The 19,955-nt window shown below is 44.3% G+C and overlaps 1 protein-coding gene across 1 annotated transcript; it reads right to left on the reverse strand.

Moving 5' to 3' along the window:
* Positions 1 to 1,510: 1,510 nt before the first annotated feature.
* Positions 1,511 to 19,666, reverse strand: ERP27 (endoplasmic reticulum protein 27). The gene is made up of 7 exons (XM_063394898.1): positions 19,426 to 19,666; positions 19,108 to 19,208; positions 16,371 to 16,508; positions 12,821 to 12,934; positions 9,667 to 9,792; positions 2,680 to 2,877; positions 1,511 to 2,019 (listed from the first exon to the last, which is right to left on the reverse strand). The coding sequence occupies exons 1-7, from the start codon at positions 19,544 to 19,546 to the stop codon at positions 1,975 to 1,977; spliced, it is 843 nt and encodes a 280-aa protein (XP_063250968.1). The 5' UTR covers positions 19,547 to 19,666; the 3' UTR covers positions 1,511 to 1,974.
* Between the last annotated feature and the right edge of the window lie 289 nt (positions 19,667 to 19,955).

Here is a 19,955-nt window from a genome sequence, read left to right on the forward strand (position 1 = left end):
CCACTGCCATCACATCTGTGCATAGGGCATCCTGTGTGCAGCCCCCCAGGGCTGCTTGTGCTGTGTAAGTCCTGCAAAGTACTGCAGAGCAGCCAGAGGAGGCTTTTCCTGTGACATGCTTGTGGTTACCAAGTTTGTTGGTTAGATGCAGAGGCCTGTAAGGTGCAGAGGGAATTAAATTCCCCAGTGTACATAATGAAGCTCCTGAAAAGTTATTGCTATAATTAGCTGTGTACACAGGGAGCACAGTCACTAGGGACACTACTTTTACTCCCAGGCTTGTTTGCAGAACCAGAGCTTTATTCATGTCCTGTTTTATTTCCCTGCAGCACTGAGAAAGAGTCACGTTGCTGTGCCCAGTTTCTGCAGCTGGCCAAGACACAGACTTCAGGCACTCGTGCAGCAGGTCAGGGCCTCTACACTTTTTGGTCTGGACCGCAGACAAATGTGCATGACACTGGAGACACCTACAATGCAAAGACTCCTTACAGATGTCTCCCCAGGAAACCTTCCCTCTCTACCATATTGCAGAGAAAGAAATAAAACTTTCCTAGGGAGGAGCAAGCTATTGCCATAAAAAGGAATAGTTTTCCAGCTAAGGGAAAGTGAGCAGGGTTCTTGCAGAAGATACAGCCCTGAACGTTCTAGGACTGGCAGGAAACTGGGAGTTCAAAACCATCACACATCACTGACATGAGGATTCTGGAAGGCAGGTGTGAGTTTGCTCTGCCTGGGTTTTGGGCCATTGGGAGGTGAGCAATCTCTTATCCTCAAAGCTGTAGTGTGACAGGATGCAGGAGGGGACCCTCTGGCTCCCCAGTGCTTCAGAGGGGCTGACCCCTGCGCTCATGCCTTCGTAAGATCAACACCAAAGTTGCTTCATTCACAAGTCATTTCAGTCCAGTGCTACAGTTTCTGCCCATACCCAGGGCAAAAGCAGCAAGGTATTCTGACAACTTACACCCTTCCCCTCTCTCTGGGACTCAGCCTTTAGCTCTTGGCATCTATCCTGTACTTCTACAGTCATTTTTAAATGCACAAAGCCACAAGGACATCCAGCAGAATTCAGGCATGTATTTTTATATTTTACCCCTGTACACACACCCACTCAAGAGGTCATCTAGTGCACACAGTTCTCTTCCCTGGCCATACAGATGGTGAGAGCATGCCTTGCTCTGATCAACAACAACCTCTCCTGGGTAAGATTACTGACTGCAACATCTTAGGCTCATTCATTTTTGCTGCACCATCTCAGGCCTGCTTACCTAGTGCTGTTCTGATCCAAACACTTCACAGATATCTCCTATCCTGGTAGAAATATTTATTCACAATGGATCCGTTTCCACAGTGAATGATTCTTAGCAACCAGCCTGACTGGTTAGGCACTGTATTGGTTAAACTCAGAGAAAGTAGGTTTTTTGAGCTTACCCACTCATAAATACTTTGGCTTTGTCCTTGAGTGAAAGAAAAAGGGAGTAGGAAATAACACTTGGATAAAAAATCAGGCCATTCACTTACTGCTTTATTTAGTAAAATAAATGGAAAATTTCATGTGATATCAAGCAACAATTCTGTTTGTAGTATCAGGAAAGGCTGACAGTGGATCCCAGTATGGCACCAAAACCCAAAAGAATGAGGGAAACAGATCCCTGGGAATTACTAGCTTTACCTCTGATATTGCCACTTCACTTTTCCACCCTTTGCTCCAACAGAGTGGCATGGAAAGACATATTGTAGGGCAACACCAGAGGTCCTGAAGTACTGAAAAAAACCCAAAAGATCTGGAGCCAACAAATGAGAAGAGATAAGAGACAAGAGATTCCTGTAGAGGACAGACAGCATGTATGTACATAGAATGATGATGGGAATCCATGACTGACTTGGCTCAGGAATTGCTGAGCTGTAGGGCAGAGTGAACCCTTAATACATCAGAAACAGGCTCTGGCTACAATCATCCTCTTGGCTGAGAAAGAATCAAAGTTCTTCATTGAGGGGCTTCTCCTCAGACTTGTCTTCTTTCTAAAACACATTAGAGGCATGAAATCAGTTTTGACATTACTTGGTTTCTCAGCATAGGGATAAAGAAAACAACTCAACTACCTCCCTCTGCTGCCTATGCCACTGCCATCTCATTTTCATCACATAACACAAAGACCCTGTGTTACAGGAGGATGAATTTTGACAGAGAGACTACTTTTAACACTGAATGAGCATAGAGATTTAATTGTGCCTCTCCCAGCAGAGACTTGTCATAGAGTCCTAAGGCTCTACCTGTGCACTCTGTTCTGTAGTCTTCCTGATAGATTTAACTCCTATCCATGCCACTGTTTCTCTGACCTGCTCTCATATGCTGCCATCCACCACCTCCTTTCTCAGCATACAAAAGCACCCTTAATTTTGTCTCCCTAGCTGCTGTTCCCAAAAGATAGATGCTTCACAGAGACCTTTGTACAGCTGCAGAGATCAGTGAACTCTTATTGCTGTAGACTACACGGCAGAAGTCAATGAAGAAAGAGGATCTGCAAAGATATCCACTTCTGCTCTGCCCTAAATCTAACCTTCTCTGATATTCAGGTGGAAATGTACATTAAAGAGAAAGTGACAGGGATGGGGAGGAGTTCAAGGAACTGAAGTCATCTTCAAGAGCTTGGTAAACAACAGCACCAGGACCCCCTTTACCTTTTGCATTCTTTGTAGGAAACGATTACAGAAGTCCTGTACATGCTCAATGGAGATTTCATCCACAGTCAACACGTCGTGCTCATCATCTGGTGTGTGGAATATAGCCAGAGCTGGCAGCTGGGATTTCTTCAATTGGAAGTACGACAGTACTCGTTCATTGCTCTTCAAATTGCTGTCTAACAGGATAAAGAGAATCTGTGATGGAAACAGGAAAGAAAATGTGAGAAAAACTGAAGCTAAGACAGAGAACAGGTCCCCAGACAGTGATCATATGAAGACTAAAAGTGATATTTTTATAAAGAATTTGAGAAAAAACATCCATACTCCATTAGGACAACACTTTTCTTTTATTGGGCTAGATAGGCCACTATCTAGCAGCTCCATGCAGTACATTTGTCTGTATTTTATCAAGTCCAGACTTACACTGCCAAACAAAATGCCTTCTTTCATATTCTTTAAAAATCTATCTACAAAATGACAGGAAGGCAGTCTCCACTTCTATTCCCTTAATAGATAAGGAAAAAAGTATGTATTTTATCTTAACACATGTCAAAGAGGCTGAATCCTTTACTTCCATGTTATTTGGATAAGATGCTTACATCTACGCAAGACCTAGTGTAAAAAGGAGGTTTGGTGTGGGAAGAATCAAATTCAATGGCAAGAATGTGGAAATGAAGTACAGAGCATCAGGAGCCTGCAAGGATAAGAACATGAGAGTACCAAAACCAAAGGACGTATTGAAGTGAGCTGCAGTGAGCACAAATGAGGATGCAATGATTTGGGAAACAGAAGTTGTTGGCAAGACACCAATGTCCATACAGCCCAGCTCAATGGAACATTCAGACCTGGGAAGAGAAGCTCAACATGAATAAGCCAGGATGAGAATTACCTACAGTCATTATTATAAAATTTATAAAAGAAAATAAATATAATAGTGAAACAGTTTAATCAGTGACCTGATTAAATGGAATCTCTCAGCAGATGAGATCCAAGTCAATGAAATAAACACCCAGATAACATGTAATTTTATCTTCTTTTTACCCTGTGCAATCTGCTGCGTCTAGCATATTCAATATACCTATGGACAAGGCTAAGGCTTTGCTTACACAAGTAAAGAAGAGTTTTAAAAAAAAGAAGCAATGTAATGTGAAGGTTATGTGCCCAGTTCCCAGACTATGACTCATATTTTTCTTTCTTTTAAATGAAGAACACCCAAGATAGTTCCAAACTTATTTTCTTCTCTAAAAATAAACTTCATGAACCCTAAATTCTTTACTTATTAAATTTACTTTCTATAAAATATTATAGAATTATATTCTATAATTTACATTCTATAGAGCTATTCTATAAAAAACAAATATATCTGAAAACTTTTCTAGGCAACAGCCTATGAGAAGGAGGGATAATTAGGCTTCTGTAAGGTTTAACTTCAGTTTTATAGTGAAATACAGAAACAGGAACTTTCACTGGATATGTGATATTCACCATTTGTAACTTTTTCTTTCAAAAGTCAACTGTGTTCCAAGAGCAAAAAGTTAGTGAGCAGACAAGTTGTGGGATACTACTCCCAGAGTGTTTAATTTATCTTTTTGCAGGATAAAACACCAAACTAGAAAAGGGTCATATATTTAAGGTTCACAGGTCTAGGGACATGATCTCAGGGACTTTCACAGCAGTATATAATGTTTTAGAGCTGTCTTTTCAAAAAGAAAAAAGCTAGGAATAGAGGCCAGTGTTGGAGGGCAGTACTTTCAGTGTCAGTACAGTAAATGGTACTGCATTTTCATGGTGCATTTAATGGTTTTTGGCTTTCTCTATAAGAGATTGACTAGACAACAATATTTTTTAATCAAAGGTTAAAGAAGAAGCTATTAAAAGTTTAAAAAAAGTATTGTTGCATCACTTCTTATACAAAATCTCCACCACCTTAAAAACAGACGAATAGCATTTTAAAATTGTAATATGAATAAATGTTAGTCAATATTCTTCACTTCATAAAGTTTCCAGACTGTTAAAACACCCAAATCTTAAAAGCTGTACATATTTTATCCATGAGTACCAAGAACAGAGTAAGAATAAAAGAGTAAAAATGTTGACATTTAGAACTCCAAATGCCATCTTCTTCACAGGAGCAAACAGAAACACACAAACTGGCCCCTCAGCTAGAAAGGCTGAGATATTGTCATTCAGAGTTACTGACTTGGATGTCTCTAATGACTCCCATTTGGCTCACAGAGTTACAGCATGCCAAAGTACAGTAAAGTTTCCTTCTCTGCCTATATTCAAAAAATAGAGGAAAGAGAGTAATTGCATTTGGCCACTGTAGCTCAGAAGACAACACCTTAATGCCTATGGGAATGATGCATCCCTGAGAGGTCTGTGACATGGGATGGGTCCTCTTTTAACAGAAGAGCTCCCCATGCACCCTGTGCTGCTTGTGCTCCAGAAGTCCTCCCAGGGCCTGTGTGGTCTCAAGGTCAGGCCTGTGGGGCAGAAGGTAGGATGTGTTGGCCCAGAGGCCACAAGCACTGGAAGCCTAATCTCCACAGCAGCTGAAATCCAAGAAGGTTTCTCAGTTGGCACATTTCTGTGACAGATACCATCTTGTGGAACTGACATTTTCTCATGAGGAATTAGTTTTGTTCTGAGATTCCCAGTCATCTCCAGTCATAAAGAATGAATGCAGTAATGGAAAATTATATTGACCATGATGCAGGATTCACACTGCCTAACCTCTGCCATCCAGGTCCTAATCTTGTCTCAGCCAGTTACCTACGTAACCTCTACAATAAACAGTGACTGGCACTTTATTCCACCTATTTTGAAAGGGAAGGGAACATACACCTGTCCTTCTCTTTCAGTGCTGAAAAGAGACTAAAACCTTTACTCAGATGACCTACCAAAGCTACAATTCACCAGAACCAAATCCCATTTCTAATGGCAACTCTAATATCACTGTTAGAGATCAGTTAGTTCCATCCCAAACAGAAAGTTTACTTTCCATTCCATACTATCTTGCACAATAGCTGGTTGGGTGTTTTAAATTCCAAGATTATTTCCATGATTTTTTTCATTTTGTGGCAATCTTCTTGCCTGTGTTCGGAGATCTGCTGCTTCAGGCAGTGAAGGATATCCTGCATGAATGAGAAACCCCGGACACAAAATGCCCCCTTCACACATGTGTGCACTGCCACTTGCATTAAACCGCCTTTCATAAGTTTTGTACACCGGTGCTTTCTTGGTGTCCTAACAACTTGATTCCTAGCCCAGTGCTTTTAGAACATGGAGTTCCTGGTAGATACTAAGATATGGAATGATATTATTGCTCAAGGAATTAAAGTTAATTGGAAGTAGCACTGCAATGATAGAAACCAATTTGACATTGTTTAGTTTTTCCTCCAACAAAGACAAACAGAAAGGATGGTCAAGCCTTACATCCAGTGTTTGATTTTGAACTTCAGAGAGCTTCAGTTCACTTCAGTTTTGTATAAGCAAAAACATCAAATTCTGATGTTTGAGTAATTTCTTACATGATAGTACATCAAAACAAAACAAACACATCCATCAGTCATGATTAAAAAAAAAAAAAAAAACAGCTATAAAAACAGCTACTCCAGATATCTATTACGTGACATTAAAAGTCCATATTTACAGGGTCCCTGTTTATGGCTAAAAGAGACATCTCTAAATATTATCTCTCTCAGTTCTGGAGCCATCAGTGTCTGACAAGAAAATAAAAATCGTACAAATGACTCTCTGCAAGAGAAAGGGCATCATCTTTTCATTTCCATGGAAGAACTCCTGAAGGACACCAGGAGTTTCTCAGAATGCATACTTAAATGGACCCACATTTAAATTAAAAGGGAATTTATAAACATCCCCACCCAAATAATTTTGACATTGGAAACCAATTGTCAGCTGCTACAAAAGCTGTTTTTGTTATTCCCAACATCACCCTATTGAGACTTCTGCAAACACCCATGAGTTATACCAGCTGTAATTATCATGTTATACTCTGATATTGTGGAAAGAAAACTGAATATGACTATTTTAGTTTGGCTCAGCAATGCAGACCCTGACATCTCCTTTCCAGTGCATTTCCTTTCCTTGCCTGGACTCTTGGCAGTACTTTCTCAAATAAGCACATATTTGATTAAAGATCCAAGAAGGCTGGTGGATTTCCTCCTGCAGCTGCAGTGCTTTGAACTCTGTTCACTGTTATCCACCCACAATTGTTTCTCAAAATGTGCTAGAAAACGACCATATTTTTTCTTATTGCTGTCAGCTTCTGCTGGTTTAGCATCATCTACCATTTGCATTTTCTTCTCCAACATTTTATAGTGCTCAGGTTACACAATAAAATCTAGAAAAATCTAGACTGCCTCCAGGCACTCATTGTTGATCCAGGTGCAATTCAGACTGTTTTCAAAATATAGGTCCTCACCATCCTGTCTCATGGATCCTCCAGCTGCCTCTCAGGCAAAAGTGAAAATATCATAAACCAGAGGTGAAAGGACCATAATCTAGAAACTGGCAGGTGAATCACTTCCTCATTATCCATTAACAATTGGATTCAACCACCTTAGGGGTGTTTTTCAACCTAAGTTATTTCACAATTCTATGATTTTTCTTCACACTTTGGGGTCAGTCACTCAGCAGCAGCAGTTGCTCTTCATTCCTCCATCCAAGCAACAAGTTTCTCCTTTCCCTCTCACTAGTGGTGACAATGACAACGACTGCTCTTCCATCAGCGTGCAGCACAGACGTGTGACAGGGTCTGTACCCCTTCTCCTGCTTGGGAACCCTTTTCAGGCTCTGTATTTGTTCTGCACTGGCTTGTAGAAATGCTGCTACACACACCAAGGATCCCCACTCTGTTCTGGCACTCTGCAGCCACAGTAAAGCAGTGCTGGATGCAGTGGTACGTGCTCACAAAGAGCCTGAACATCTCTCTACTGCACAGCAACGATTCCTTGTTCAAACCACTGGTAGCACTAACCCCTCGGCACAAACAAGCCTTTCACAACTATCCCACAGGACAGTAATTATCCACTGGTAATCCTGAACAAAATCCAAGTCAAGAATCTTGCCGATTCAGACAAACCTGCAAGCCGCTAAAAGGCAAAATCTAATCAATTCTTATTTTGAAGCAAACCTCAATTAAGTTGGTAGTTTCAACACCTAACTTCACATAGGAAAATTTTCCAGCAGCGATTTTCATGGTATTGTGCAATGGCTGCCACTGCACGATACCATGAACTACCCAAACTAACTCAGGTCTTTCTATATGACAGACCAATGGAGACAAACCTAAGTGAGCATACCATTCTGCTTACTCCTTACTATCCAGATCTAAAATTCAAACAAAGGGATCCTAGCACTCTCTCGTTGCTTTCTAGGAGAGCAGTCCTAAACACAATTTACTCCTCAGAGTGTCACTCCTTCAGGAAAAAGAACTTATTAGACTCTAAGTCACTTCATCTCTGTGTCCTCAAATTGCACAGCAGTAAAGTGGAAATAAATAGTCAAATCCCCACATCTTTAATGTTTATATTTTACTCTGGCAAACTTGTAGAGTGATTTGGTTGGAAACTTGCCTGGACAAATAAAAAACCCTAGATTTGGCTTCCTGAGAATTCATAAATTGTCTGAACTTCAGTACAACATTTTATCCAATGTTTTGTGAAGTATTTCTAGGAAAATTATAGCCATTTTCTTAGATCTAGGCAAGTCACATGAAAACTAGATGCAGCTGCATCAGCAAAGGATAATGATGCTAAACAGGATTGTGTTAGAAGAAAGCTGCTAGATGGAGACCTGTATCAGACTCTGCTTCTCATGGAGAACAGCAGTAATGGTGTCACTTTAAGACACATCTCACAATAGATAAATGGAATTCTATAGATAAATGAGTTTTCTTTTTTAACTACATATTCACCAAAGCAAAACTTTTTTTGAATAGATGTTTTGATTTTGATGCATATTTTCTGCCTAGTCTCTTGCCAGTGGTTAGGAAAAATGGAAAGATTCCAAAACAGTCCTGCCATAAGCAAATCTCAAGAGTTTTGAGATTACATGGCTCTGAGATGGTCCCTGAATTCAGAGGTGAGGGTATACTTGATTTCTAATCTGTTCCTTCAATACCAACACCAGATGCATACAGACACATCTAGTTATCAGATCCCAAATCTTTCCAGCTCCACAATTCTCAGAGGAAGACCTCTTTTATGCCTCTAAACTCATCCTTCCTCGCTTCTGTGATATTCTGCCCCCTCCCATCTGCTGTTGTCCCTTGCCACATGTGCCTTCCTGCTGCTCTCAATCCTCCTTTGCTTGCAAGTTTATTCCTCTGTTCCTTGGACACAAATTCCACTGTAATCCAGCTGCTGGCAAAGAAGTGGACATAGGATGATTTACTGGGAGCTCTGTTCCCAAAAGAATGGGATTCAGACAAAATTCCTCTGAAACGCCTCATCTATCTCATCACCTTAGTGTGGGAAATCTAAGCAATAAATTTTCGGCCCCTTTAAAATAGCCATTTTCAGAAGTCTAAGGGTTAAGAAGTACTGACATTATTTCCTATCTGGTCACTTATGCAAGGCTCCTTGGTGTCCTGCAGGCTCTAGATACAAATTCACCTCTCACGTCAGTGGAGCGCAATTGTTGCTAGACTGAAGCACAGCAGCTGTGTGTCATCTCCCAGTACAAGGGAACAAAACTGGACGAAAAGCAACAAAGTATACAGCGTTTCACCAAGAGAGCAGACCAGCAGACTACAGAGGGTATTTTCCCTGCGAGGTATCAAACTGGCAAAAGGTGAACAGAACCAACCCCTCCATTTAATTACGCAGATAATCCTCTTTTCCTGCTACTTGACCTTTGCTCAAATAATTCTCAGAGGAGATTATGCCCTCCCCATTCACACAAAAATCACTGGGGATGTTTCCCCCCCAACAGCCCCTCTTTCTCTCTGTTTGTTCTTACCTTCCCCTTGTAGAGCTCTGCTGTTGCCTGAAACTTGCGCATCCGCTCAGGGTGATTTGGAGACATCTTGTCTGTGATCAGGAGGAGGTTAAACTGGAGTGAACTCTGCATCACACCTATTGATGTCTGCCCAGCACAGAGGGAGAAACATGAGCAAGGAGATTGAGAACACTCAACTGGCATTGAAGGCAGTGTCAGACGGACATAAGTCCCCATGGCTCAGCTGCGCTTTCTTTGTAAATGAGCAGCACAAGCAGGACAGATTTCTTAAAACAGGGGGATCAAAAGTGGGTTCTTTGCAGAAGCTCTTAACCTCCTGGCTTTGCTTATTCCCCAGGCAAGAGTCTGAAGACCACAAAGGTTTGTCATTGTCCTTAAGATAGTTAGTGACTAGGCAAGAAGAATATGATTAGGGCAGAATACAGGAAGCTGAAGACTAGAGGAAGGACATGAAGAGCAAGGCCAGCAAACACTGAATGTAAGGGTGTCCTAAATCGCTGAGGTCCAGCATCTGTCTGAAATATGAGCAAGAAAGTAGGAAAGATTGGTGGTGTCAAGGCTGGTGTTTTTCCTTATTTTCTTTCTTTGTTGTTACACTGTATGTAGGATGGGGATCAGTCCACAGTTTCAGCAACTTTCTGGCCTGGACAACCCTGTGTCCTGAGGGTTAAAATTGGCTCTGCTGTCCCACAGTGAGAGAAAACCCTGGGCAAGGGCCAAGCAGGCAATACACACTGGGCCTCTGTGAGGAGCCAGGGTTGGCACTGCCCAAGAAGCCACAGCACCATCTCCATGAACTTACTCACTCGTCATCTCACTTCTCCTTCTGCCTGTTTGCTGAGGGCCTGCAGCCTCTCCCTCAAATTAAACAGTAGTGGGGCCAGACCTGCTGCCTCCCTAGTGCCACCAAAACCACAGAGGCACAGACTGTGCAGCTCCCCACCTGGAAAGTTTCCACATGCTCCAGGAGTAACAAGAAGGGATCAGGGAGTGCATGCTGGCAAGGGCCCTGAATAACAGAGCATCTATCCTTTGGCAGGCGGGACTGTGCTGTTAGCTTAATGTTTATCAGATATTTTGTATCCCTTCACTTTTCTGATGATGTCCAGCTGAGGTAGAGAGGTTGCAAGCTAAGCTGGAAAACATTAGAGAAGCTCATGGGAGAGGACGAAGCTGAAGAGGAGGGTGAAGCCAGCCAGCACCAAGCCCCTTGAGAAGGCTGGGGTGAGAGCAGACAAGGCGGGAGCAGCAGTTCCTTCAGCAGCTCCACACAAAGGTGTGCTTGTCTACACAACCTTGTGTAAGAGCAATCAGCAGAGCTCATCAGCAGGGCTGGATCACATCTGACTCTCCTGAAAAGTCCACAGGGTAAACATTGACTAAAAGTTCCTTAAGTATGTGGGAGAAACAGTAAGGGCCCCAGGATAGGGAGAGAAACTCTTGGCAGTACTTGGTGTGAGCCATGTGACCCCATTATTTGCTGACCTGCAGCATTTTTGGATGCAAACAGCATATGCACTGGGAATAAATATTTATGAAAAACCAAGCTACCTTAGGGAAGCTGGGAGGGCTTTGGGCCAGGGACTGCAGGAGGCACTGTTAATTGCAGCACCTTGATAGAGCTCCAGAGCGTCTGGAAAAAAAAACCTGTAACAACATCTGTACTGACAGTCAGGGTGGATGGGGCCAGCTGAACAGCTGAGGAATTCTCAGTCAGGGAGACAGCCTGGGCACCAAACAGGACACCATGCACTGAGAACACAAAGCATCAACAGAAATGCATAAAGAAAAAGACACTGTCCCATAAATTGCAAAAGTATCTAATAGGGCCTCCAAGGTTTCAGACGGTCTGGGAAATTACAAAGATGAGACCTGAGATCAGCCCTGCTGATGTGACTTGGATGTTCTTAAAGGGCTGTTAGGCCAGTGGGGCAGGACATAGCAGTCCCCAGAAATATTTTGTTATTTCAATATATGTTTTTCCCTTTTGAAGATGAAAAAACAAAAACGGTTTTTTGGGTTGGTTTTTTTTGCTGTTGTTGTTTGGTTGGTTGATTGGTTGGGGTGGGTTTTTTTGGGGGGGGGTGTTGTTACAGAAAAAAAACTACTACCACATTTCATTGTGGGAAAGAAAAATGTTAAATTTCAAAACAGAGTTTAATACTCTCCTTCTGGTGGGTTGCAACTGAACCAACTGAATGCATAGGTTTTCTTAGAAGATCCTTGAGTTTATCTTGAAAATGTATAGCTCTGAAACAGGTTGAGCCATTATTCTTTGATATAAGCTGAACCTGTTATAGCTATCCAGAAGGCCACAAAATACCCCATCAGCAGTGATAAAGTGTCAGCCTTGCAGCAACTAGGGCTTCTAAGACCTACTGAATCCACAGCAATGAGACCAGGGAACTGATGAGATTTCAGAGGAAGCGCTGAGATTTCAGAGGAACCTAAATCCTTGGTCAGTCTCTACAGCAGGGATGAGAGCAGGGACCCTGCCACTGACAGTCAGATGGGTGAACCACTGGAGATGGCCAACGTGGAAGCATTCTAAGCCTGATTCTGTGTGTGGTTTGTTTCTTTGTTTGTTTTATTGGTGGTGGTTGTTGTTGAAATGAGGAATTCTGGAGGAATGATGGAAGGAATGGGAAAGATTTTGCTTGGGAAGTTTCCAACTCAATCTTGAATATGCATTCAAATATCTGGGCTTATATCAAGCCCTATGTGCTGAGGCAGAAAAGCCTGCCTTCTGAGAGCAGGTCGTTTGAGCTTCCATGTTTTTCAAGGCTTGTCAAAGAGAGAGCATTCTGGCTGAGATGGCTCTGCAGGCATGGCACAACAAGGCAAATGTCCACAGGAGGAAGCAGCACCACATGCAGAGTAGCAAGAAATGGAGTTCTCTGCCCCTCAACATCCCAAATTTACAGGAAAACCAAAGGAACTGTGATGAGTCCCTTCCTCTCCCATCACACTCATGCCCCAGCAAATCTGCTTCCAGTCTACGTGTGGAGCAGCAGTGAAGAGCTGTGTGGCCTCCTCAATCCCATCTACGCCATTGCTCCAACTCTCACACAGGCCTGGATATGCAAACTGGGCCTCGGTGATACCATGAGAAGGCCAAGCTCAGGCATGAGGACTGCAGGGAGTTGTTAATTACCACAGGGTTGTACTCCGTCACCAGGCGCAGCTCGTTCATTCGAACGAAGCGAGTCAGCTTCTTGGCATCCACCTCTCTGTTGTTCATATCCAGATCCCGCCGGTCATTGTCTACCTGGAGACAGGCAAAGACACCTACAGTCACAGCTGTCCTCTCCTCTCAGCGCCTCCTCCAGAGGCACTGAATGCAGTCACTCACAGAGACACCCACTCTCTGGGACACCACCATCCTCTCTCCCCCACTACGCAATCCCCACCTCTTCCCATCAGCACTTCTGGAGGTCTGGAACCTACAGGGACCAGCCTGCACTTTGGGATAAGGATCTCCCACCTTCTCCAGCCTCCCAAGGACAAGGCAAACTCATGGTATAACAGAAATCTCTTAGGACTCCAGGCATCCCTACACTACCAACTCTTGATGCACTGGAGACAGGGAGAATTGGCTGACAAACTAGTCTAAGCATTTTGGAGAGAGGTCATTAAAATCGTCTATCTCCTCACATCAATATTTTACATCCCTTTTAAAAATCTTCATCTGCTTATTCTGTTTCTTCTACAAGTCATAAACATTGGCATGGCCCGGTATGGAATTCCTGGAAACATTGTGCAAACAAGAAATCTCTCCAATAAAAAGAGAATTTTTCTTCCAGTACAGCAGGAAAGAAAAAAAAGGAAAAAGAAAAAAGAAAAAAGAAAAAAGAAAAAAGAAAAAAGAAAAAAGAAAAAAGAAAAAAGAAAAAAGAAAAAAGAAAAAAGAAAAAAGAAAAAAGAAAAAAGAAAAAAGAAAAAAGAAAAAAGAAAAAAGAAAAAAGAAAAAAGAAAAAAGAAAAAAATAAGCCCAGCATATTTCAGCTTTAGAGGAAAATCCATCTTGCCACACATCTCCCTTCACTTCATCCCCTCAAAATGATGCGATTTTATTGAGATTTTCATGACCTAATAAACAGAAAAAAAGCAGGCAACCACAGAATGATAGCAGTACACCAGAGTTCAAGGGCAAAGGTCCTGTGCAATACCATCATAGGATGTGACTGAGTTAAGCCATGGGGACAGCAGTCTCTGACATGAAGTCAGATCAAAGTTTGGGCTTTGAAAACCATTGATACACATGTTGAATGAGGTTCTTGGGGCTGAGGAGCAGTCCACATGCACACCCCAGATTTTATTCTCTGTGTCTGGGCAACATCTGAAAGTTCTTGTGTAAGTTTTTCCAGTGATGTGCAGACATCTAAAGTCATTTTTGCTGTTCTGTGGTCATTGGCAAGGTCACCCACCCCGTCTGACAGCACAAGCTGGTGCTTTTCAGACTGTGTGGCCTGATTCCTCTCACAGATTTTCCTCCTGCATAACATGAAAGGGCCACTCTGCTCAAGTAAATAAGATCAGGACAGTGCAACACCTGGGTGGGTAAGATCAGACAGGCCTTGGGAACCAGTCTAAGGCAGCCTGGACTCTACAGAAAGTCCTCTCTTGACTTTCATGGGTTTCTGGAAACATCTGATTTCCATTTGTGGATAATAACATCTTGAATCTGCACTCAACATTTATGTTTTTAAGAAAATAAGGCAGTAAAATAGCCTGCATTTAATAGTTGAAGCTCTAGTCAAAATGTCTTTATCATTCCATATAATTAGGTTGTTAGCATCTGTTAATTATGGTCCTTTTAGGCCTATCAGGATTTCTTACTAGAATAAATCAGTTTCTTTCCCCTATATACAAAGAAGTCTCACCAGCTGACATGGTCCCTCCTGCTACTGTAATTATGGTTTAAACTTCTAAGCATTGTAAGTGTTTCATATACTCAAAGGCAAAGAAAAAATTAAGTTATGCCTCTGATTCACTTCTATCCTGGTGACGCATCTTTGTATCCTTCAAATGAGTATTTGATTCCAAGTTCCTGTATTTGTTCTTTTAAAATTCCTTTTTATTTCTGACCTCTTACTCCTACACATTATTCTGCACTGGATAAAAGGAAAAAATAATGTGTCTGAAAAGAAAAACTGACAATCAGACAAGTGAATTGTCAACCATATTTGAACCTGACTAGTGCATTATTTCCTTGGCTGTTTTTTTCATATTAAACAAGAGTTCAGCTGCAAACAAGTTGACTCCAAACAAAGACTATTCAATATAATACAAATTTCAACAATCCAAATACTTTCTTTTATCAAATTCTCTCCCAGTGCAGTCATCCTCACTATGTGCCACAGAGCAAAAACAAAGGATCTTTTTAATATTTTTGGAAGAAAACCACAATGACTAAGAATCAAAATTGAAATGGGTGTTGCTTAAAATTGCAACATCTAGCAAACAAAAGGTTAAATAAATGGACCTGCCTACCTATTGCTCACTCTTAGATCATTCTTTTTTAAATTATTTGGATAATATCAGTGGTAAACATGGCACAGGAATGATGAGAGGAAAAACAAGAACAAACTGTCTTTGTCTTTGAACAAGCTGGATCTAGAACTTGCCCAAGCTGCCATATTTTGTTTCCCTAGACCATCTAGTGTGTATTCATTTGTCCCCACCTCAAGCACTTAGAGGTCTGGTGTCACAACAGTTCACTGGCTTTTAGGACATCTTGTGCTGCCTGGGGCCCTGTTCCTTTTCAGAAACATCTACCTCTGCAGTTCTCAACTGCCATGCTTGTGTGAGAAGGGGCAACATGGGGAAATAAATGTAAATAGTAGAATACTTGCTTTTAGCTTGGTACTTTTGCAGCAAGTACATGGCTCTTCCCAGTATCATCATCTTAAATTTCAGTAAATATAGCTTCATTGAGGCTACATTGAGCTACCTGCACTTAGAGTCAACAGAGATTTGACCTGGCATCCATCCCTAATAAACTCCAAGGCATGATTTTTAATGCCTAAAGCATATTTAGGAAATGAGTCTGCAAACCACAGTGTATGGTGGCACAACATCTCATAACTGCAGAGACCTAGTCTGGATCTGTTTTCTGTCATGATGGAAAAGTTTTGTACCCTGCAAGACAGCTTTGCTCACCTAAAGTGGCACTTGACAAGTTTTGATATCAAGTCTGCTCTGTTGATCCATTGTAACACGGACTCTAGATGCTCTCCAAAACCACAGAAACCCCATCCAAGTCAATGCCGGGCTCCGGGCAGGTCACGTAGAACACACAGGCATTGCTCTTTGCAGAGCACTTGGTGCTGAACCAGATCCATAGGGCAAACACCTAAATGGGAGAATCTTACCAGGTGTAATTAGCGCTCCATGTCTCAGTGACAGGCACTCTGCAATTGAAACGCAAAAGCCCTCTTTGGGGCAGGAAGAGTGCTGTACTTTGAGGTGGACAGGCAGCCTGACTGCCAATGACAACCCTGTTTTTTGCTTGCCCTAAGGAGAGATGAGTTTTATGCTTTTTACCGCTGTATGCACTCGTCCAAGACCCTCTCCCACCCACACCAGCGCGCTGGGGGACCCGGCACAGAGCCTTATCCTGGAGACGCAGGCTTTTGCCCGCAGCGTGTTCCGGGAGGGAGCTGCTGGCGATGCCGCCCACGCCCCGCCGCGGGCCCACGCACCCTGCGGAACAGCGCGACGGTGTTCGCCGAGGCGCCGAGGTGGGACAGCACGGCGGCGCTGCTGCTGAGGCCGAAGGGCACCTCCGGGATTTGTGCGGCCGCCAGGCGAAACTGCTCCGCTTCGGGGCTCTGCGGGTCCTGCGGAGGCAGAGGAGGAAGATGAGGGGCCAAGCGGATGAGGGGCCAAGCGGATGAGGGGCCGAGCCCGAACGGGGCCCTGGGGGCCGGCCCCGGCCCCGGCCCCGGCCCCGGCCCCGGCCCCGGCCCCGGCCCCGGCCCCGGCCCCGGCCCCGGCCCCGGCCTCGGCCCCGGCCCCGGCCGCGGGCGGCGCAAGAGCGACACCTGCCGGCCGCTGGGCTCCCGCGGGAGCGGCCGCCGCCACCCCCTGCGCGGGCGGGCTGCTCCGGGACCGGGAACCCGCCAGCATGGTGCTGAGCCCTTGGGCACTCAGAAGGGAGGGGACAAACCCAGAACATAGGTGTAGCACGTTCAAATATATATATGCGTGTGCGTGTGTGTGTGTGTGCGTGTACATGTAAATGTGTGTTTATAAAATATAAATGTAAACATCACCATTTTAAAGCTATTCTTGATTCTAGAGTCAGGGGGTTACCATTTTGAACACCTTGCATTATCCACAGCTCCTTTTAAAAGCATATCTTAGGTACATTCTGTAAAAGGTAGCTAATTCGGGTATATTAAAGGACAGAAATATGCAATTTCTCAGTATTTTGAGGTCCATTCTATTTCCTGCAGAGAGCATTAACTACTACTAGCCTTTGCCTGTATTAAAGCCTTCCTTTGTATTCCCATTCCCAACTTTTCAGTGATGTATTTTTGATACTTCTATTTATTGGATATAAATTCTCAGGACATGGTCTCTGCTTGGAATTGGTTTGTTTTTCTTTTTTGTTTGAACTGTCAGCTCAGCTGTTTGTGAGCCCAGAGAGAATGGAAAACAATTTTTTTTTTTTTTTTGTTCTCTCCAAAGAAAAACATCTCTCATGACCTGTTTTGGAAATGCCAGTGCATCAACATTGTTCTGGTGAGAGCGCTAAAGCCTAGGGTGGGAATAATCTTGCTGAGTTTTGGAGCATTCCTGGAAAACCTGGGGTTTAATCAGGCTGAGCATGGCCCTTTCTCTGAGACACGTGGGGTTTCTGGAGCAGTGTGCTGTTTCCATCACGGCATGCTGTTCCCAGTCAGGGAGGCTGTGCTCATTATACGGGAAGCTTGCCGAGCCACATACTGCAGTGAACTGAAGGGCTGCAGCAGGGAAATAATTTATGGTGAGCAGAGAACATGGGCTTTATTTGGATAAATATACTTCCAGGCCGAGAGCCAAACCTTCATGGCACATGTACGTCTTTACTGTTCAAATGTTAGCCCTGTCATGCCTCGGGCACTGAATGCCCGAGATATTGCTGGCTGCTGCCTCGTGCTCCTGGCAGCTGGGGCTGCACGGCAGCAGCCTTCTTTCTGTCTGGCTCTGAAGAATGTAGTCCTGCAGAGGGAGGACCCTGTGGCACAAGACAAAAGGAGCTGTGTCCCTGCTGTAGCTCAGGAGGAGCTCTGGGTACAGCTCTGCCGCAAGCCCAGTCAGCTACCCTCGGGGAAGGAGGCACTTTCGTTCTGCGTGTGCAGATTGCCTGGCTGCTTTGCACAGCTTTAGCGCTGCAAGGAGCTCCAGCTGCCTGCAGGCACAGAAGTCAAGGCAGCTGGTGCTCTGTCATCAGTGCTTACAAGGCCCCTGGAGCATAAGACTCCTGCGCTTACAGACTTGTTGCTGCCCTCACTGCACAGGTAGCACCATCAGTCCCCACTGTGGTGGGCTGTGAGATGCCACTGCTCTATACCAGGAGCATGATGCCCTCCCTAGACTGCCCTCCAGCCCCAGGCACGGGGCAGAAGGAGGAAGGTGCTTGCAGAAGGACCTGCTTTTGAAAGCCTGAAGCCTTCTCTGACATGAGGCAGTGTGTGGACAGCGGAAGAGCAGAACAGAGTTCAAAGAAAACACAGAAAAAGGTGCAACTTGGGGACCTTAAAAGTAATAAGAATCCTGTTAAAGAGGCCTGTGTTTTACAGTGCTGTATCTCAATAAATATTTTCCTTTTATTTTCTGAGGAAAAATACTCATGCCATTTGAGGGAGGGATAAGGGACTCATATCTGTCACTCATGTTTGAATTCAGTGGAATTTAGATAAAAAGAGATCTTCAAGGATATCTACTCTGGGGAACAAGGAAGTGAGACAGAGACCATGCCTACATCCTCCCTACAAAGAGGCTGCAGCCTGAGCCCAAATGCTCTTGGACTTCAGTGGACCTGCACTATCACTTCTCCCTGAGACTTGGCTTCCTCATCCCTATCACACAGGCAGTGCCTTACTCTGTCTTTGCTGACTACAGCAAGTTACTTACCTTCCCACTCACCCCTCACCAACACTGCTTCCCTTCTATGCACATTTTTTGTTTCTTCTTCTGCAGCATTTCCCTCTCTCCTGCTCCAGGGCTCCTACAACCTCCTTCATCTTCCTCCCTTGCTCCATCTCATGTTCTATACACATGGAATTTGGTCTGTGTGACCCATCATCTAATCCCTCCACATGCCTGTCACAACCCCAGCACCTTTTGGGACAACAGCTGCCTTTGGCAGGTGTTTGCACCACATCCAGCCTCATGCTGTCATTGTGTCAGATAGAGCTCACAACTGGCAGAGAAGAGGTGCTGTGAACACACCTGGAAGAATCCAATGACTGCCACCTCTGTACCACTGATGAAGGCTTCGGCATCTGCGATGCTGTTTAACAGGATAGGTTTCTCCGTGGTGCTGGCTGTGCCTGCAGAGCAAAGGTCGGGGTTGAGCAGAGTGTGCACAAGGAGCAGCTCAAAGAGGATCCCCCCAACACACACAAAAGCATCCTAACCTTACAAACTCACCCAAACACCTTTCCTGCAAGCTCAACACGTTTGTGCAGCATACCTTGGATAAGGAGGACCCCCTGCAGCAGACCCAGACTCTCTCCAGGCAGAAAGGCAGAAAGAAAGCTCACTTACTGTGGGATGCAGAGTCACTCCCTCCAGCACACCCTGCTGGGGAGCATCTGGTAAGCAGGATAACAAAGAGGCACAGGAGGACAGATGTGCCCATGGTACCAGCTTGCCTTCTCCTCGCCATGCCACCCTGCTCCAGTCCTCTCCTCGGCAAAAGACACGTCAGCTGCTGTGGAGACCCACAGCCTCCTCTGGGGCCGTGGGAAGGGAGCAGCTGGCCCAGGACAAAGCCTTCAGCTCCTGAGATAAATCCCTGGCTGGAGAAAGCCCCTCCCTGCTGTGCAGGAATCAGCCTCGGAGAGCTGCACCAACACTGCCAGCGGTGTGCCCCCACCCACAGCACTGGACATCACAGCTGCCCCGCACCTCTGTGACCAGACACCCCAGCTGGGTTAAGAACATCCCTCTCCAGGTGCTGGATCCCAGAGGTTGACGTTCCCTTGTGCTTGGCCAGCAGGCTAGCCACAGGGGCATGCAACTCTTGCATTAGCTCTGGGGAGCAGCTGCTACAGCAAGTGTACATACACGAGAAG

This window comes from Prinia subflava, chromosome 4 (assembly GCF_021018805.1).
Source record: "Prinia subflava isolate CZ2003 ecotype Zambia chromosome 4, Cam_Psub_1.2, whole genome shotgun sequence".
In the NCBI taxonomy this organism is placed as follows: domain Eukaryota; kingdom Metazoa; phylum Chordata; class Aves; order Passeriformes; family Cisticolidae; genus Prinia; species Prinia subflava.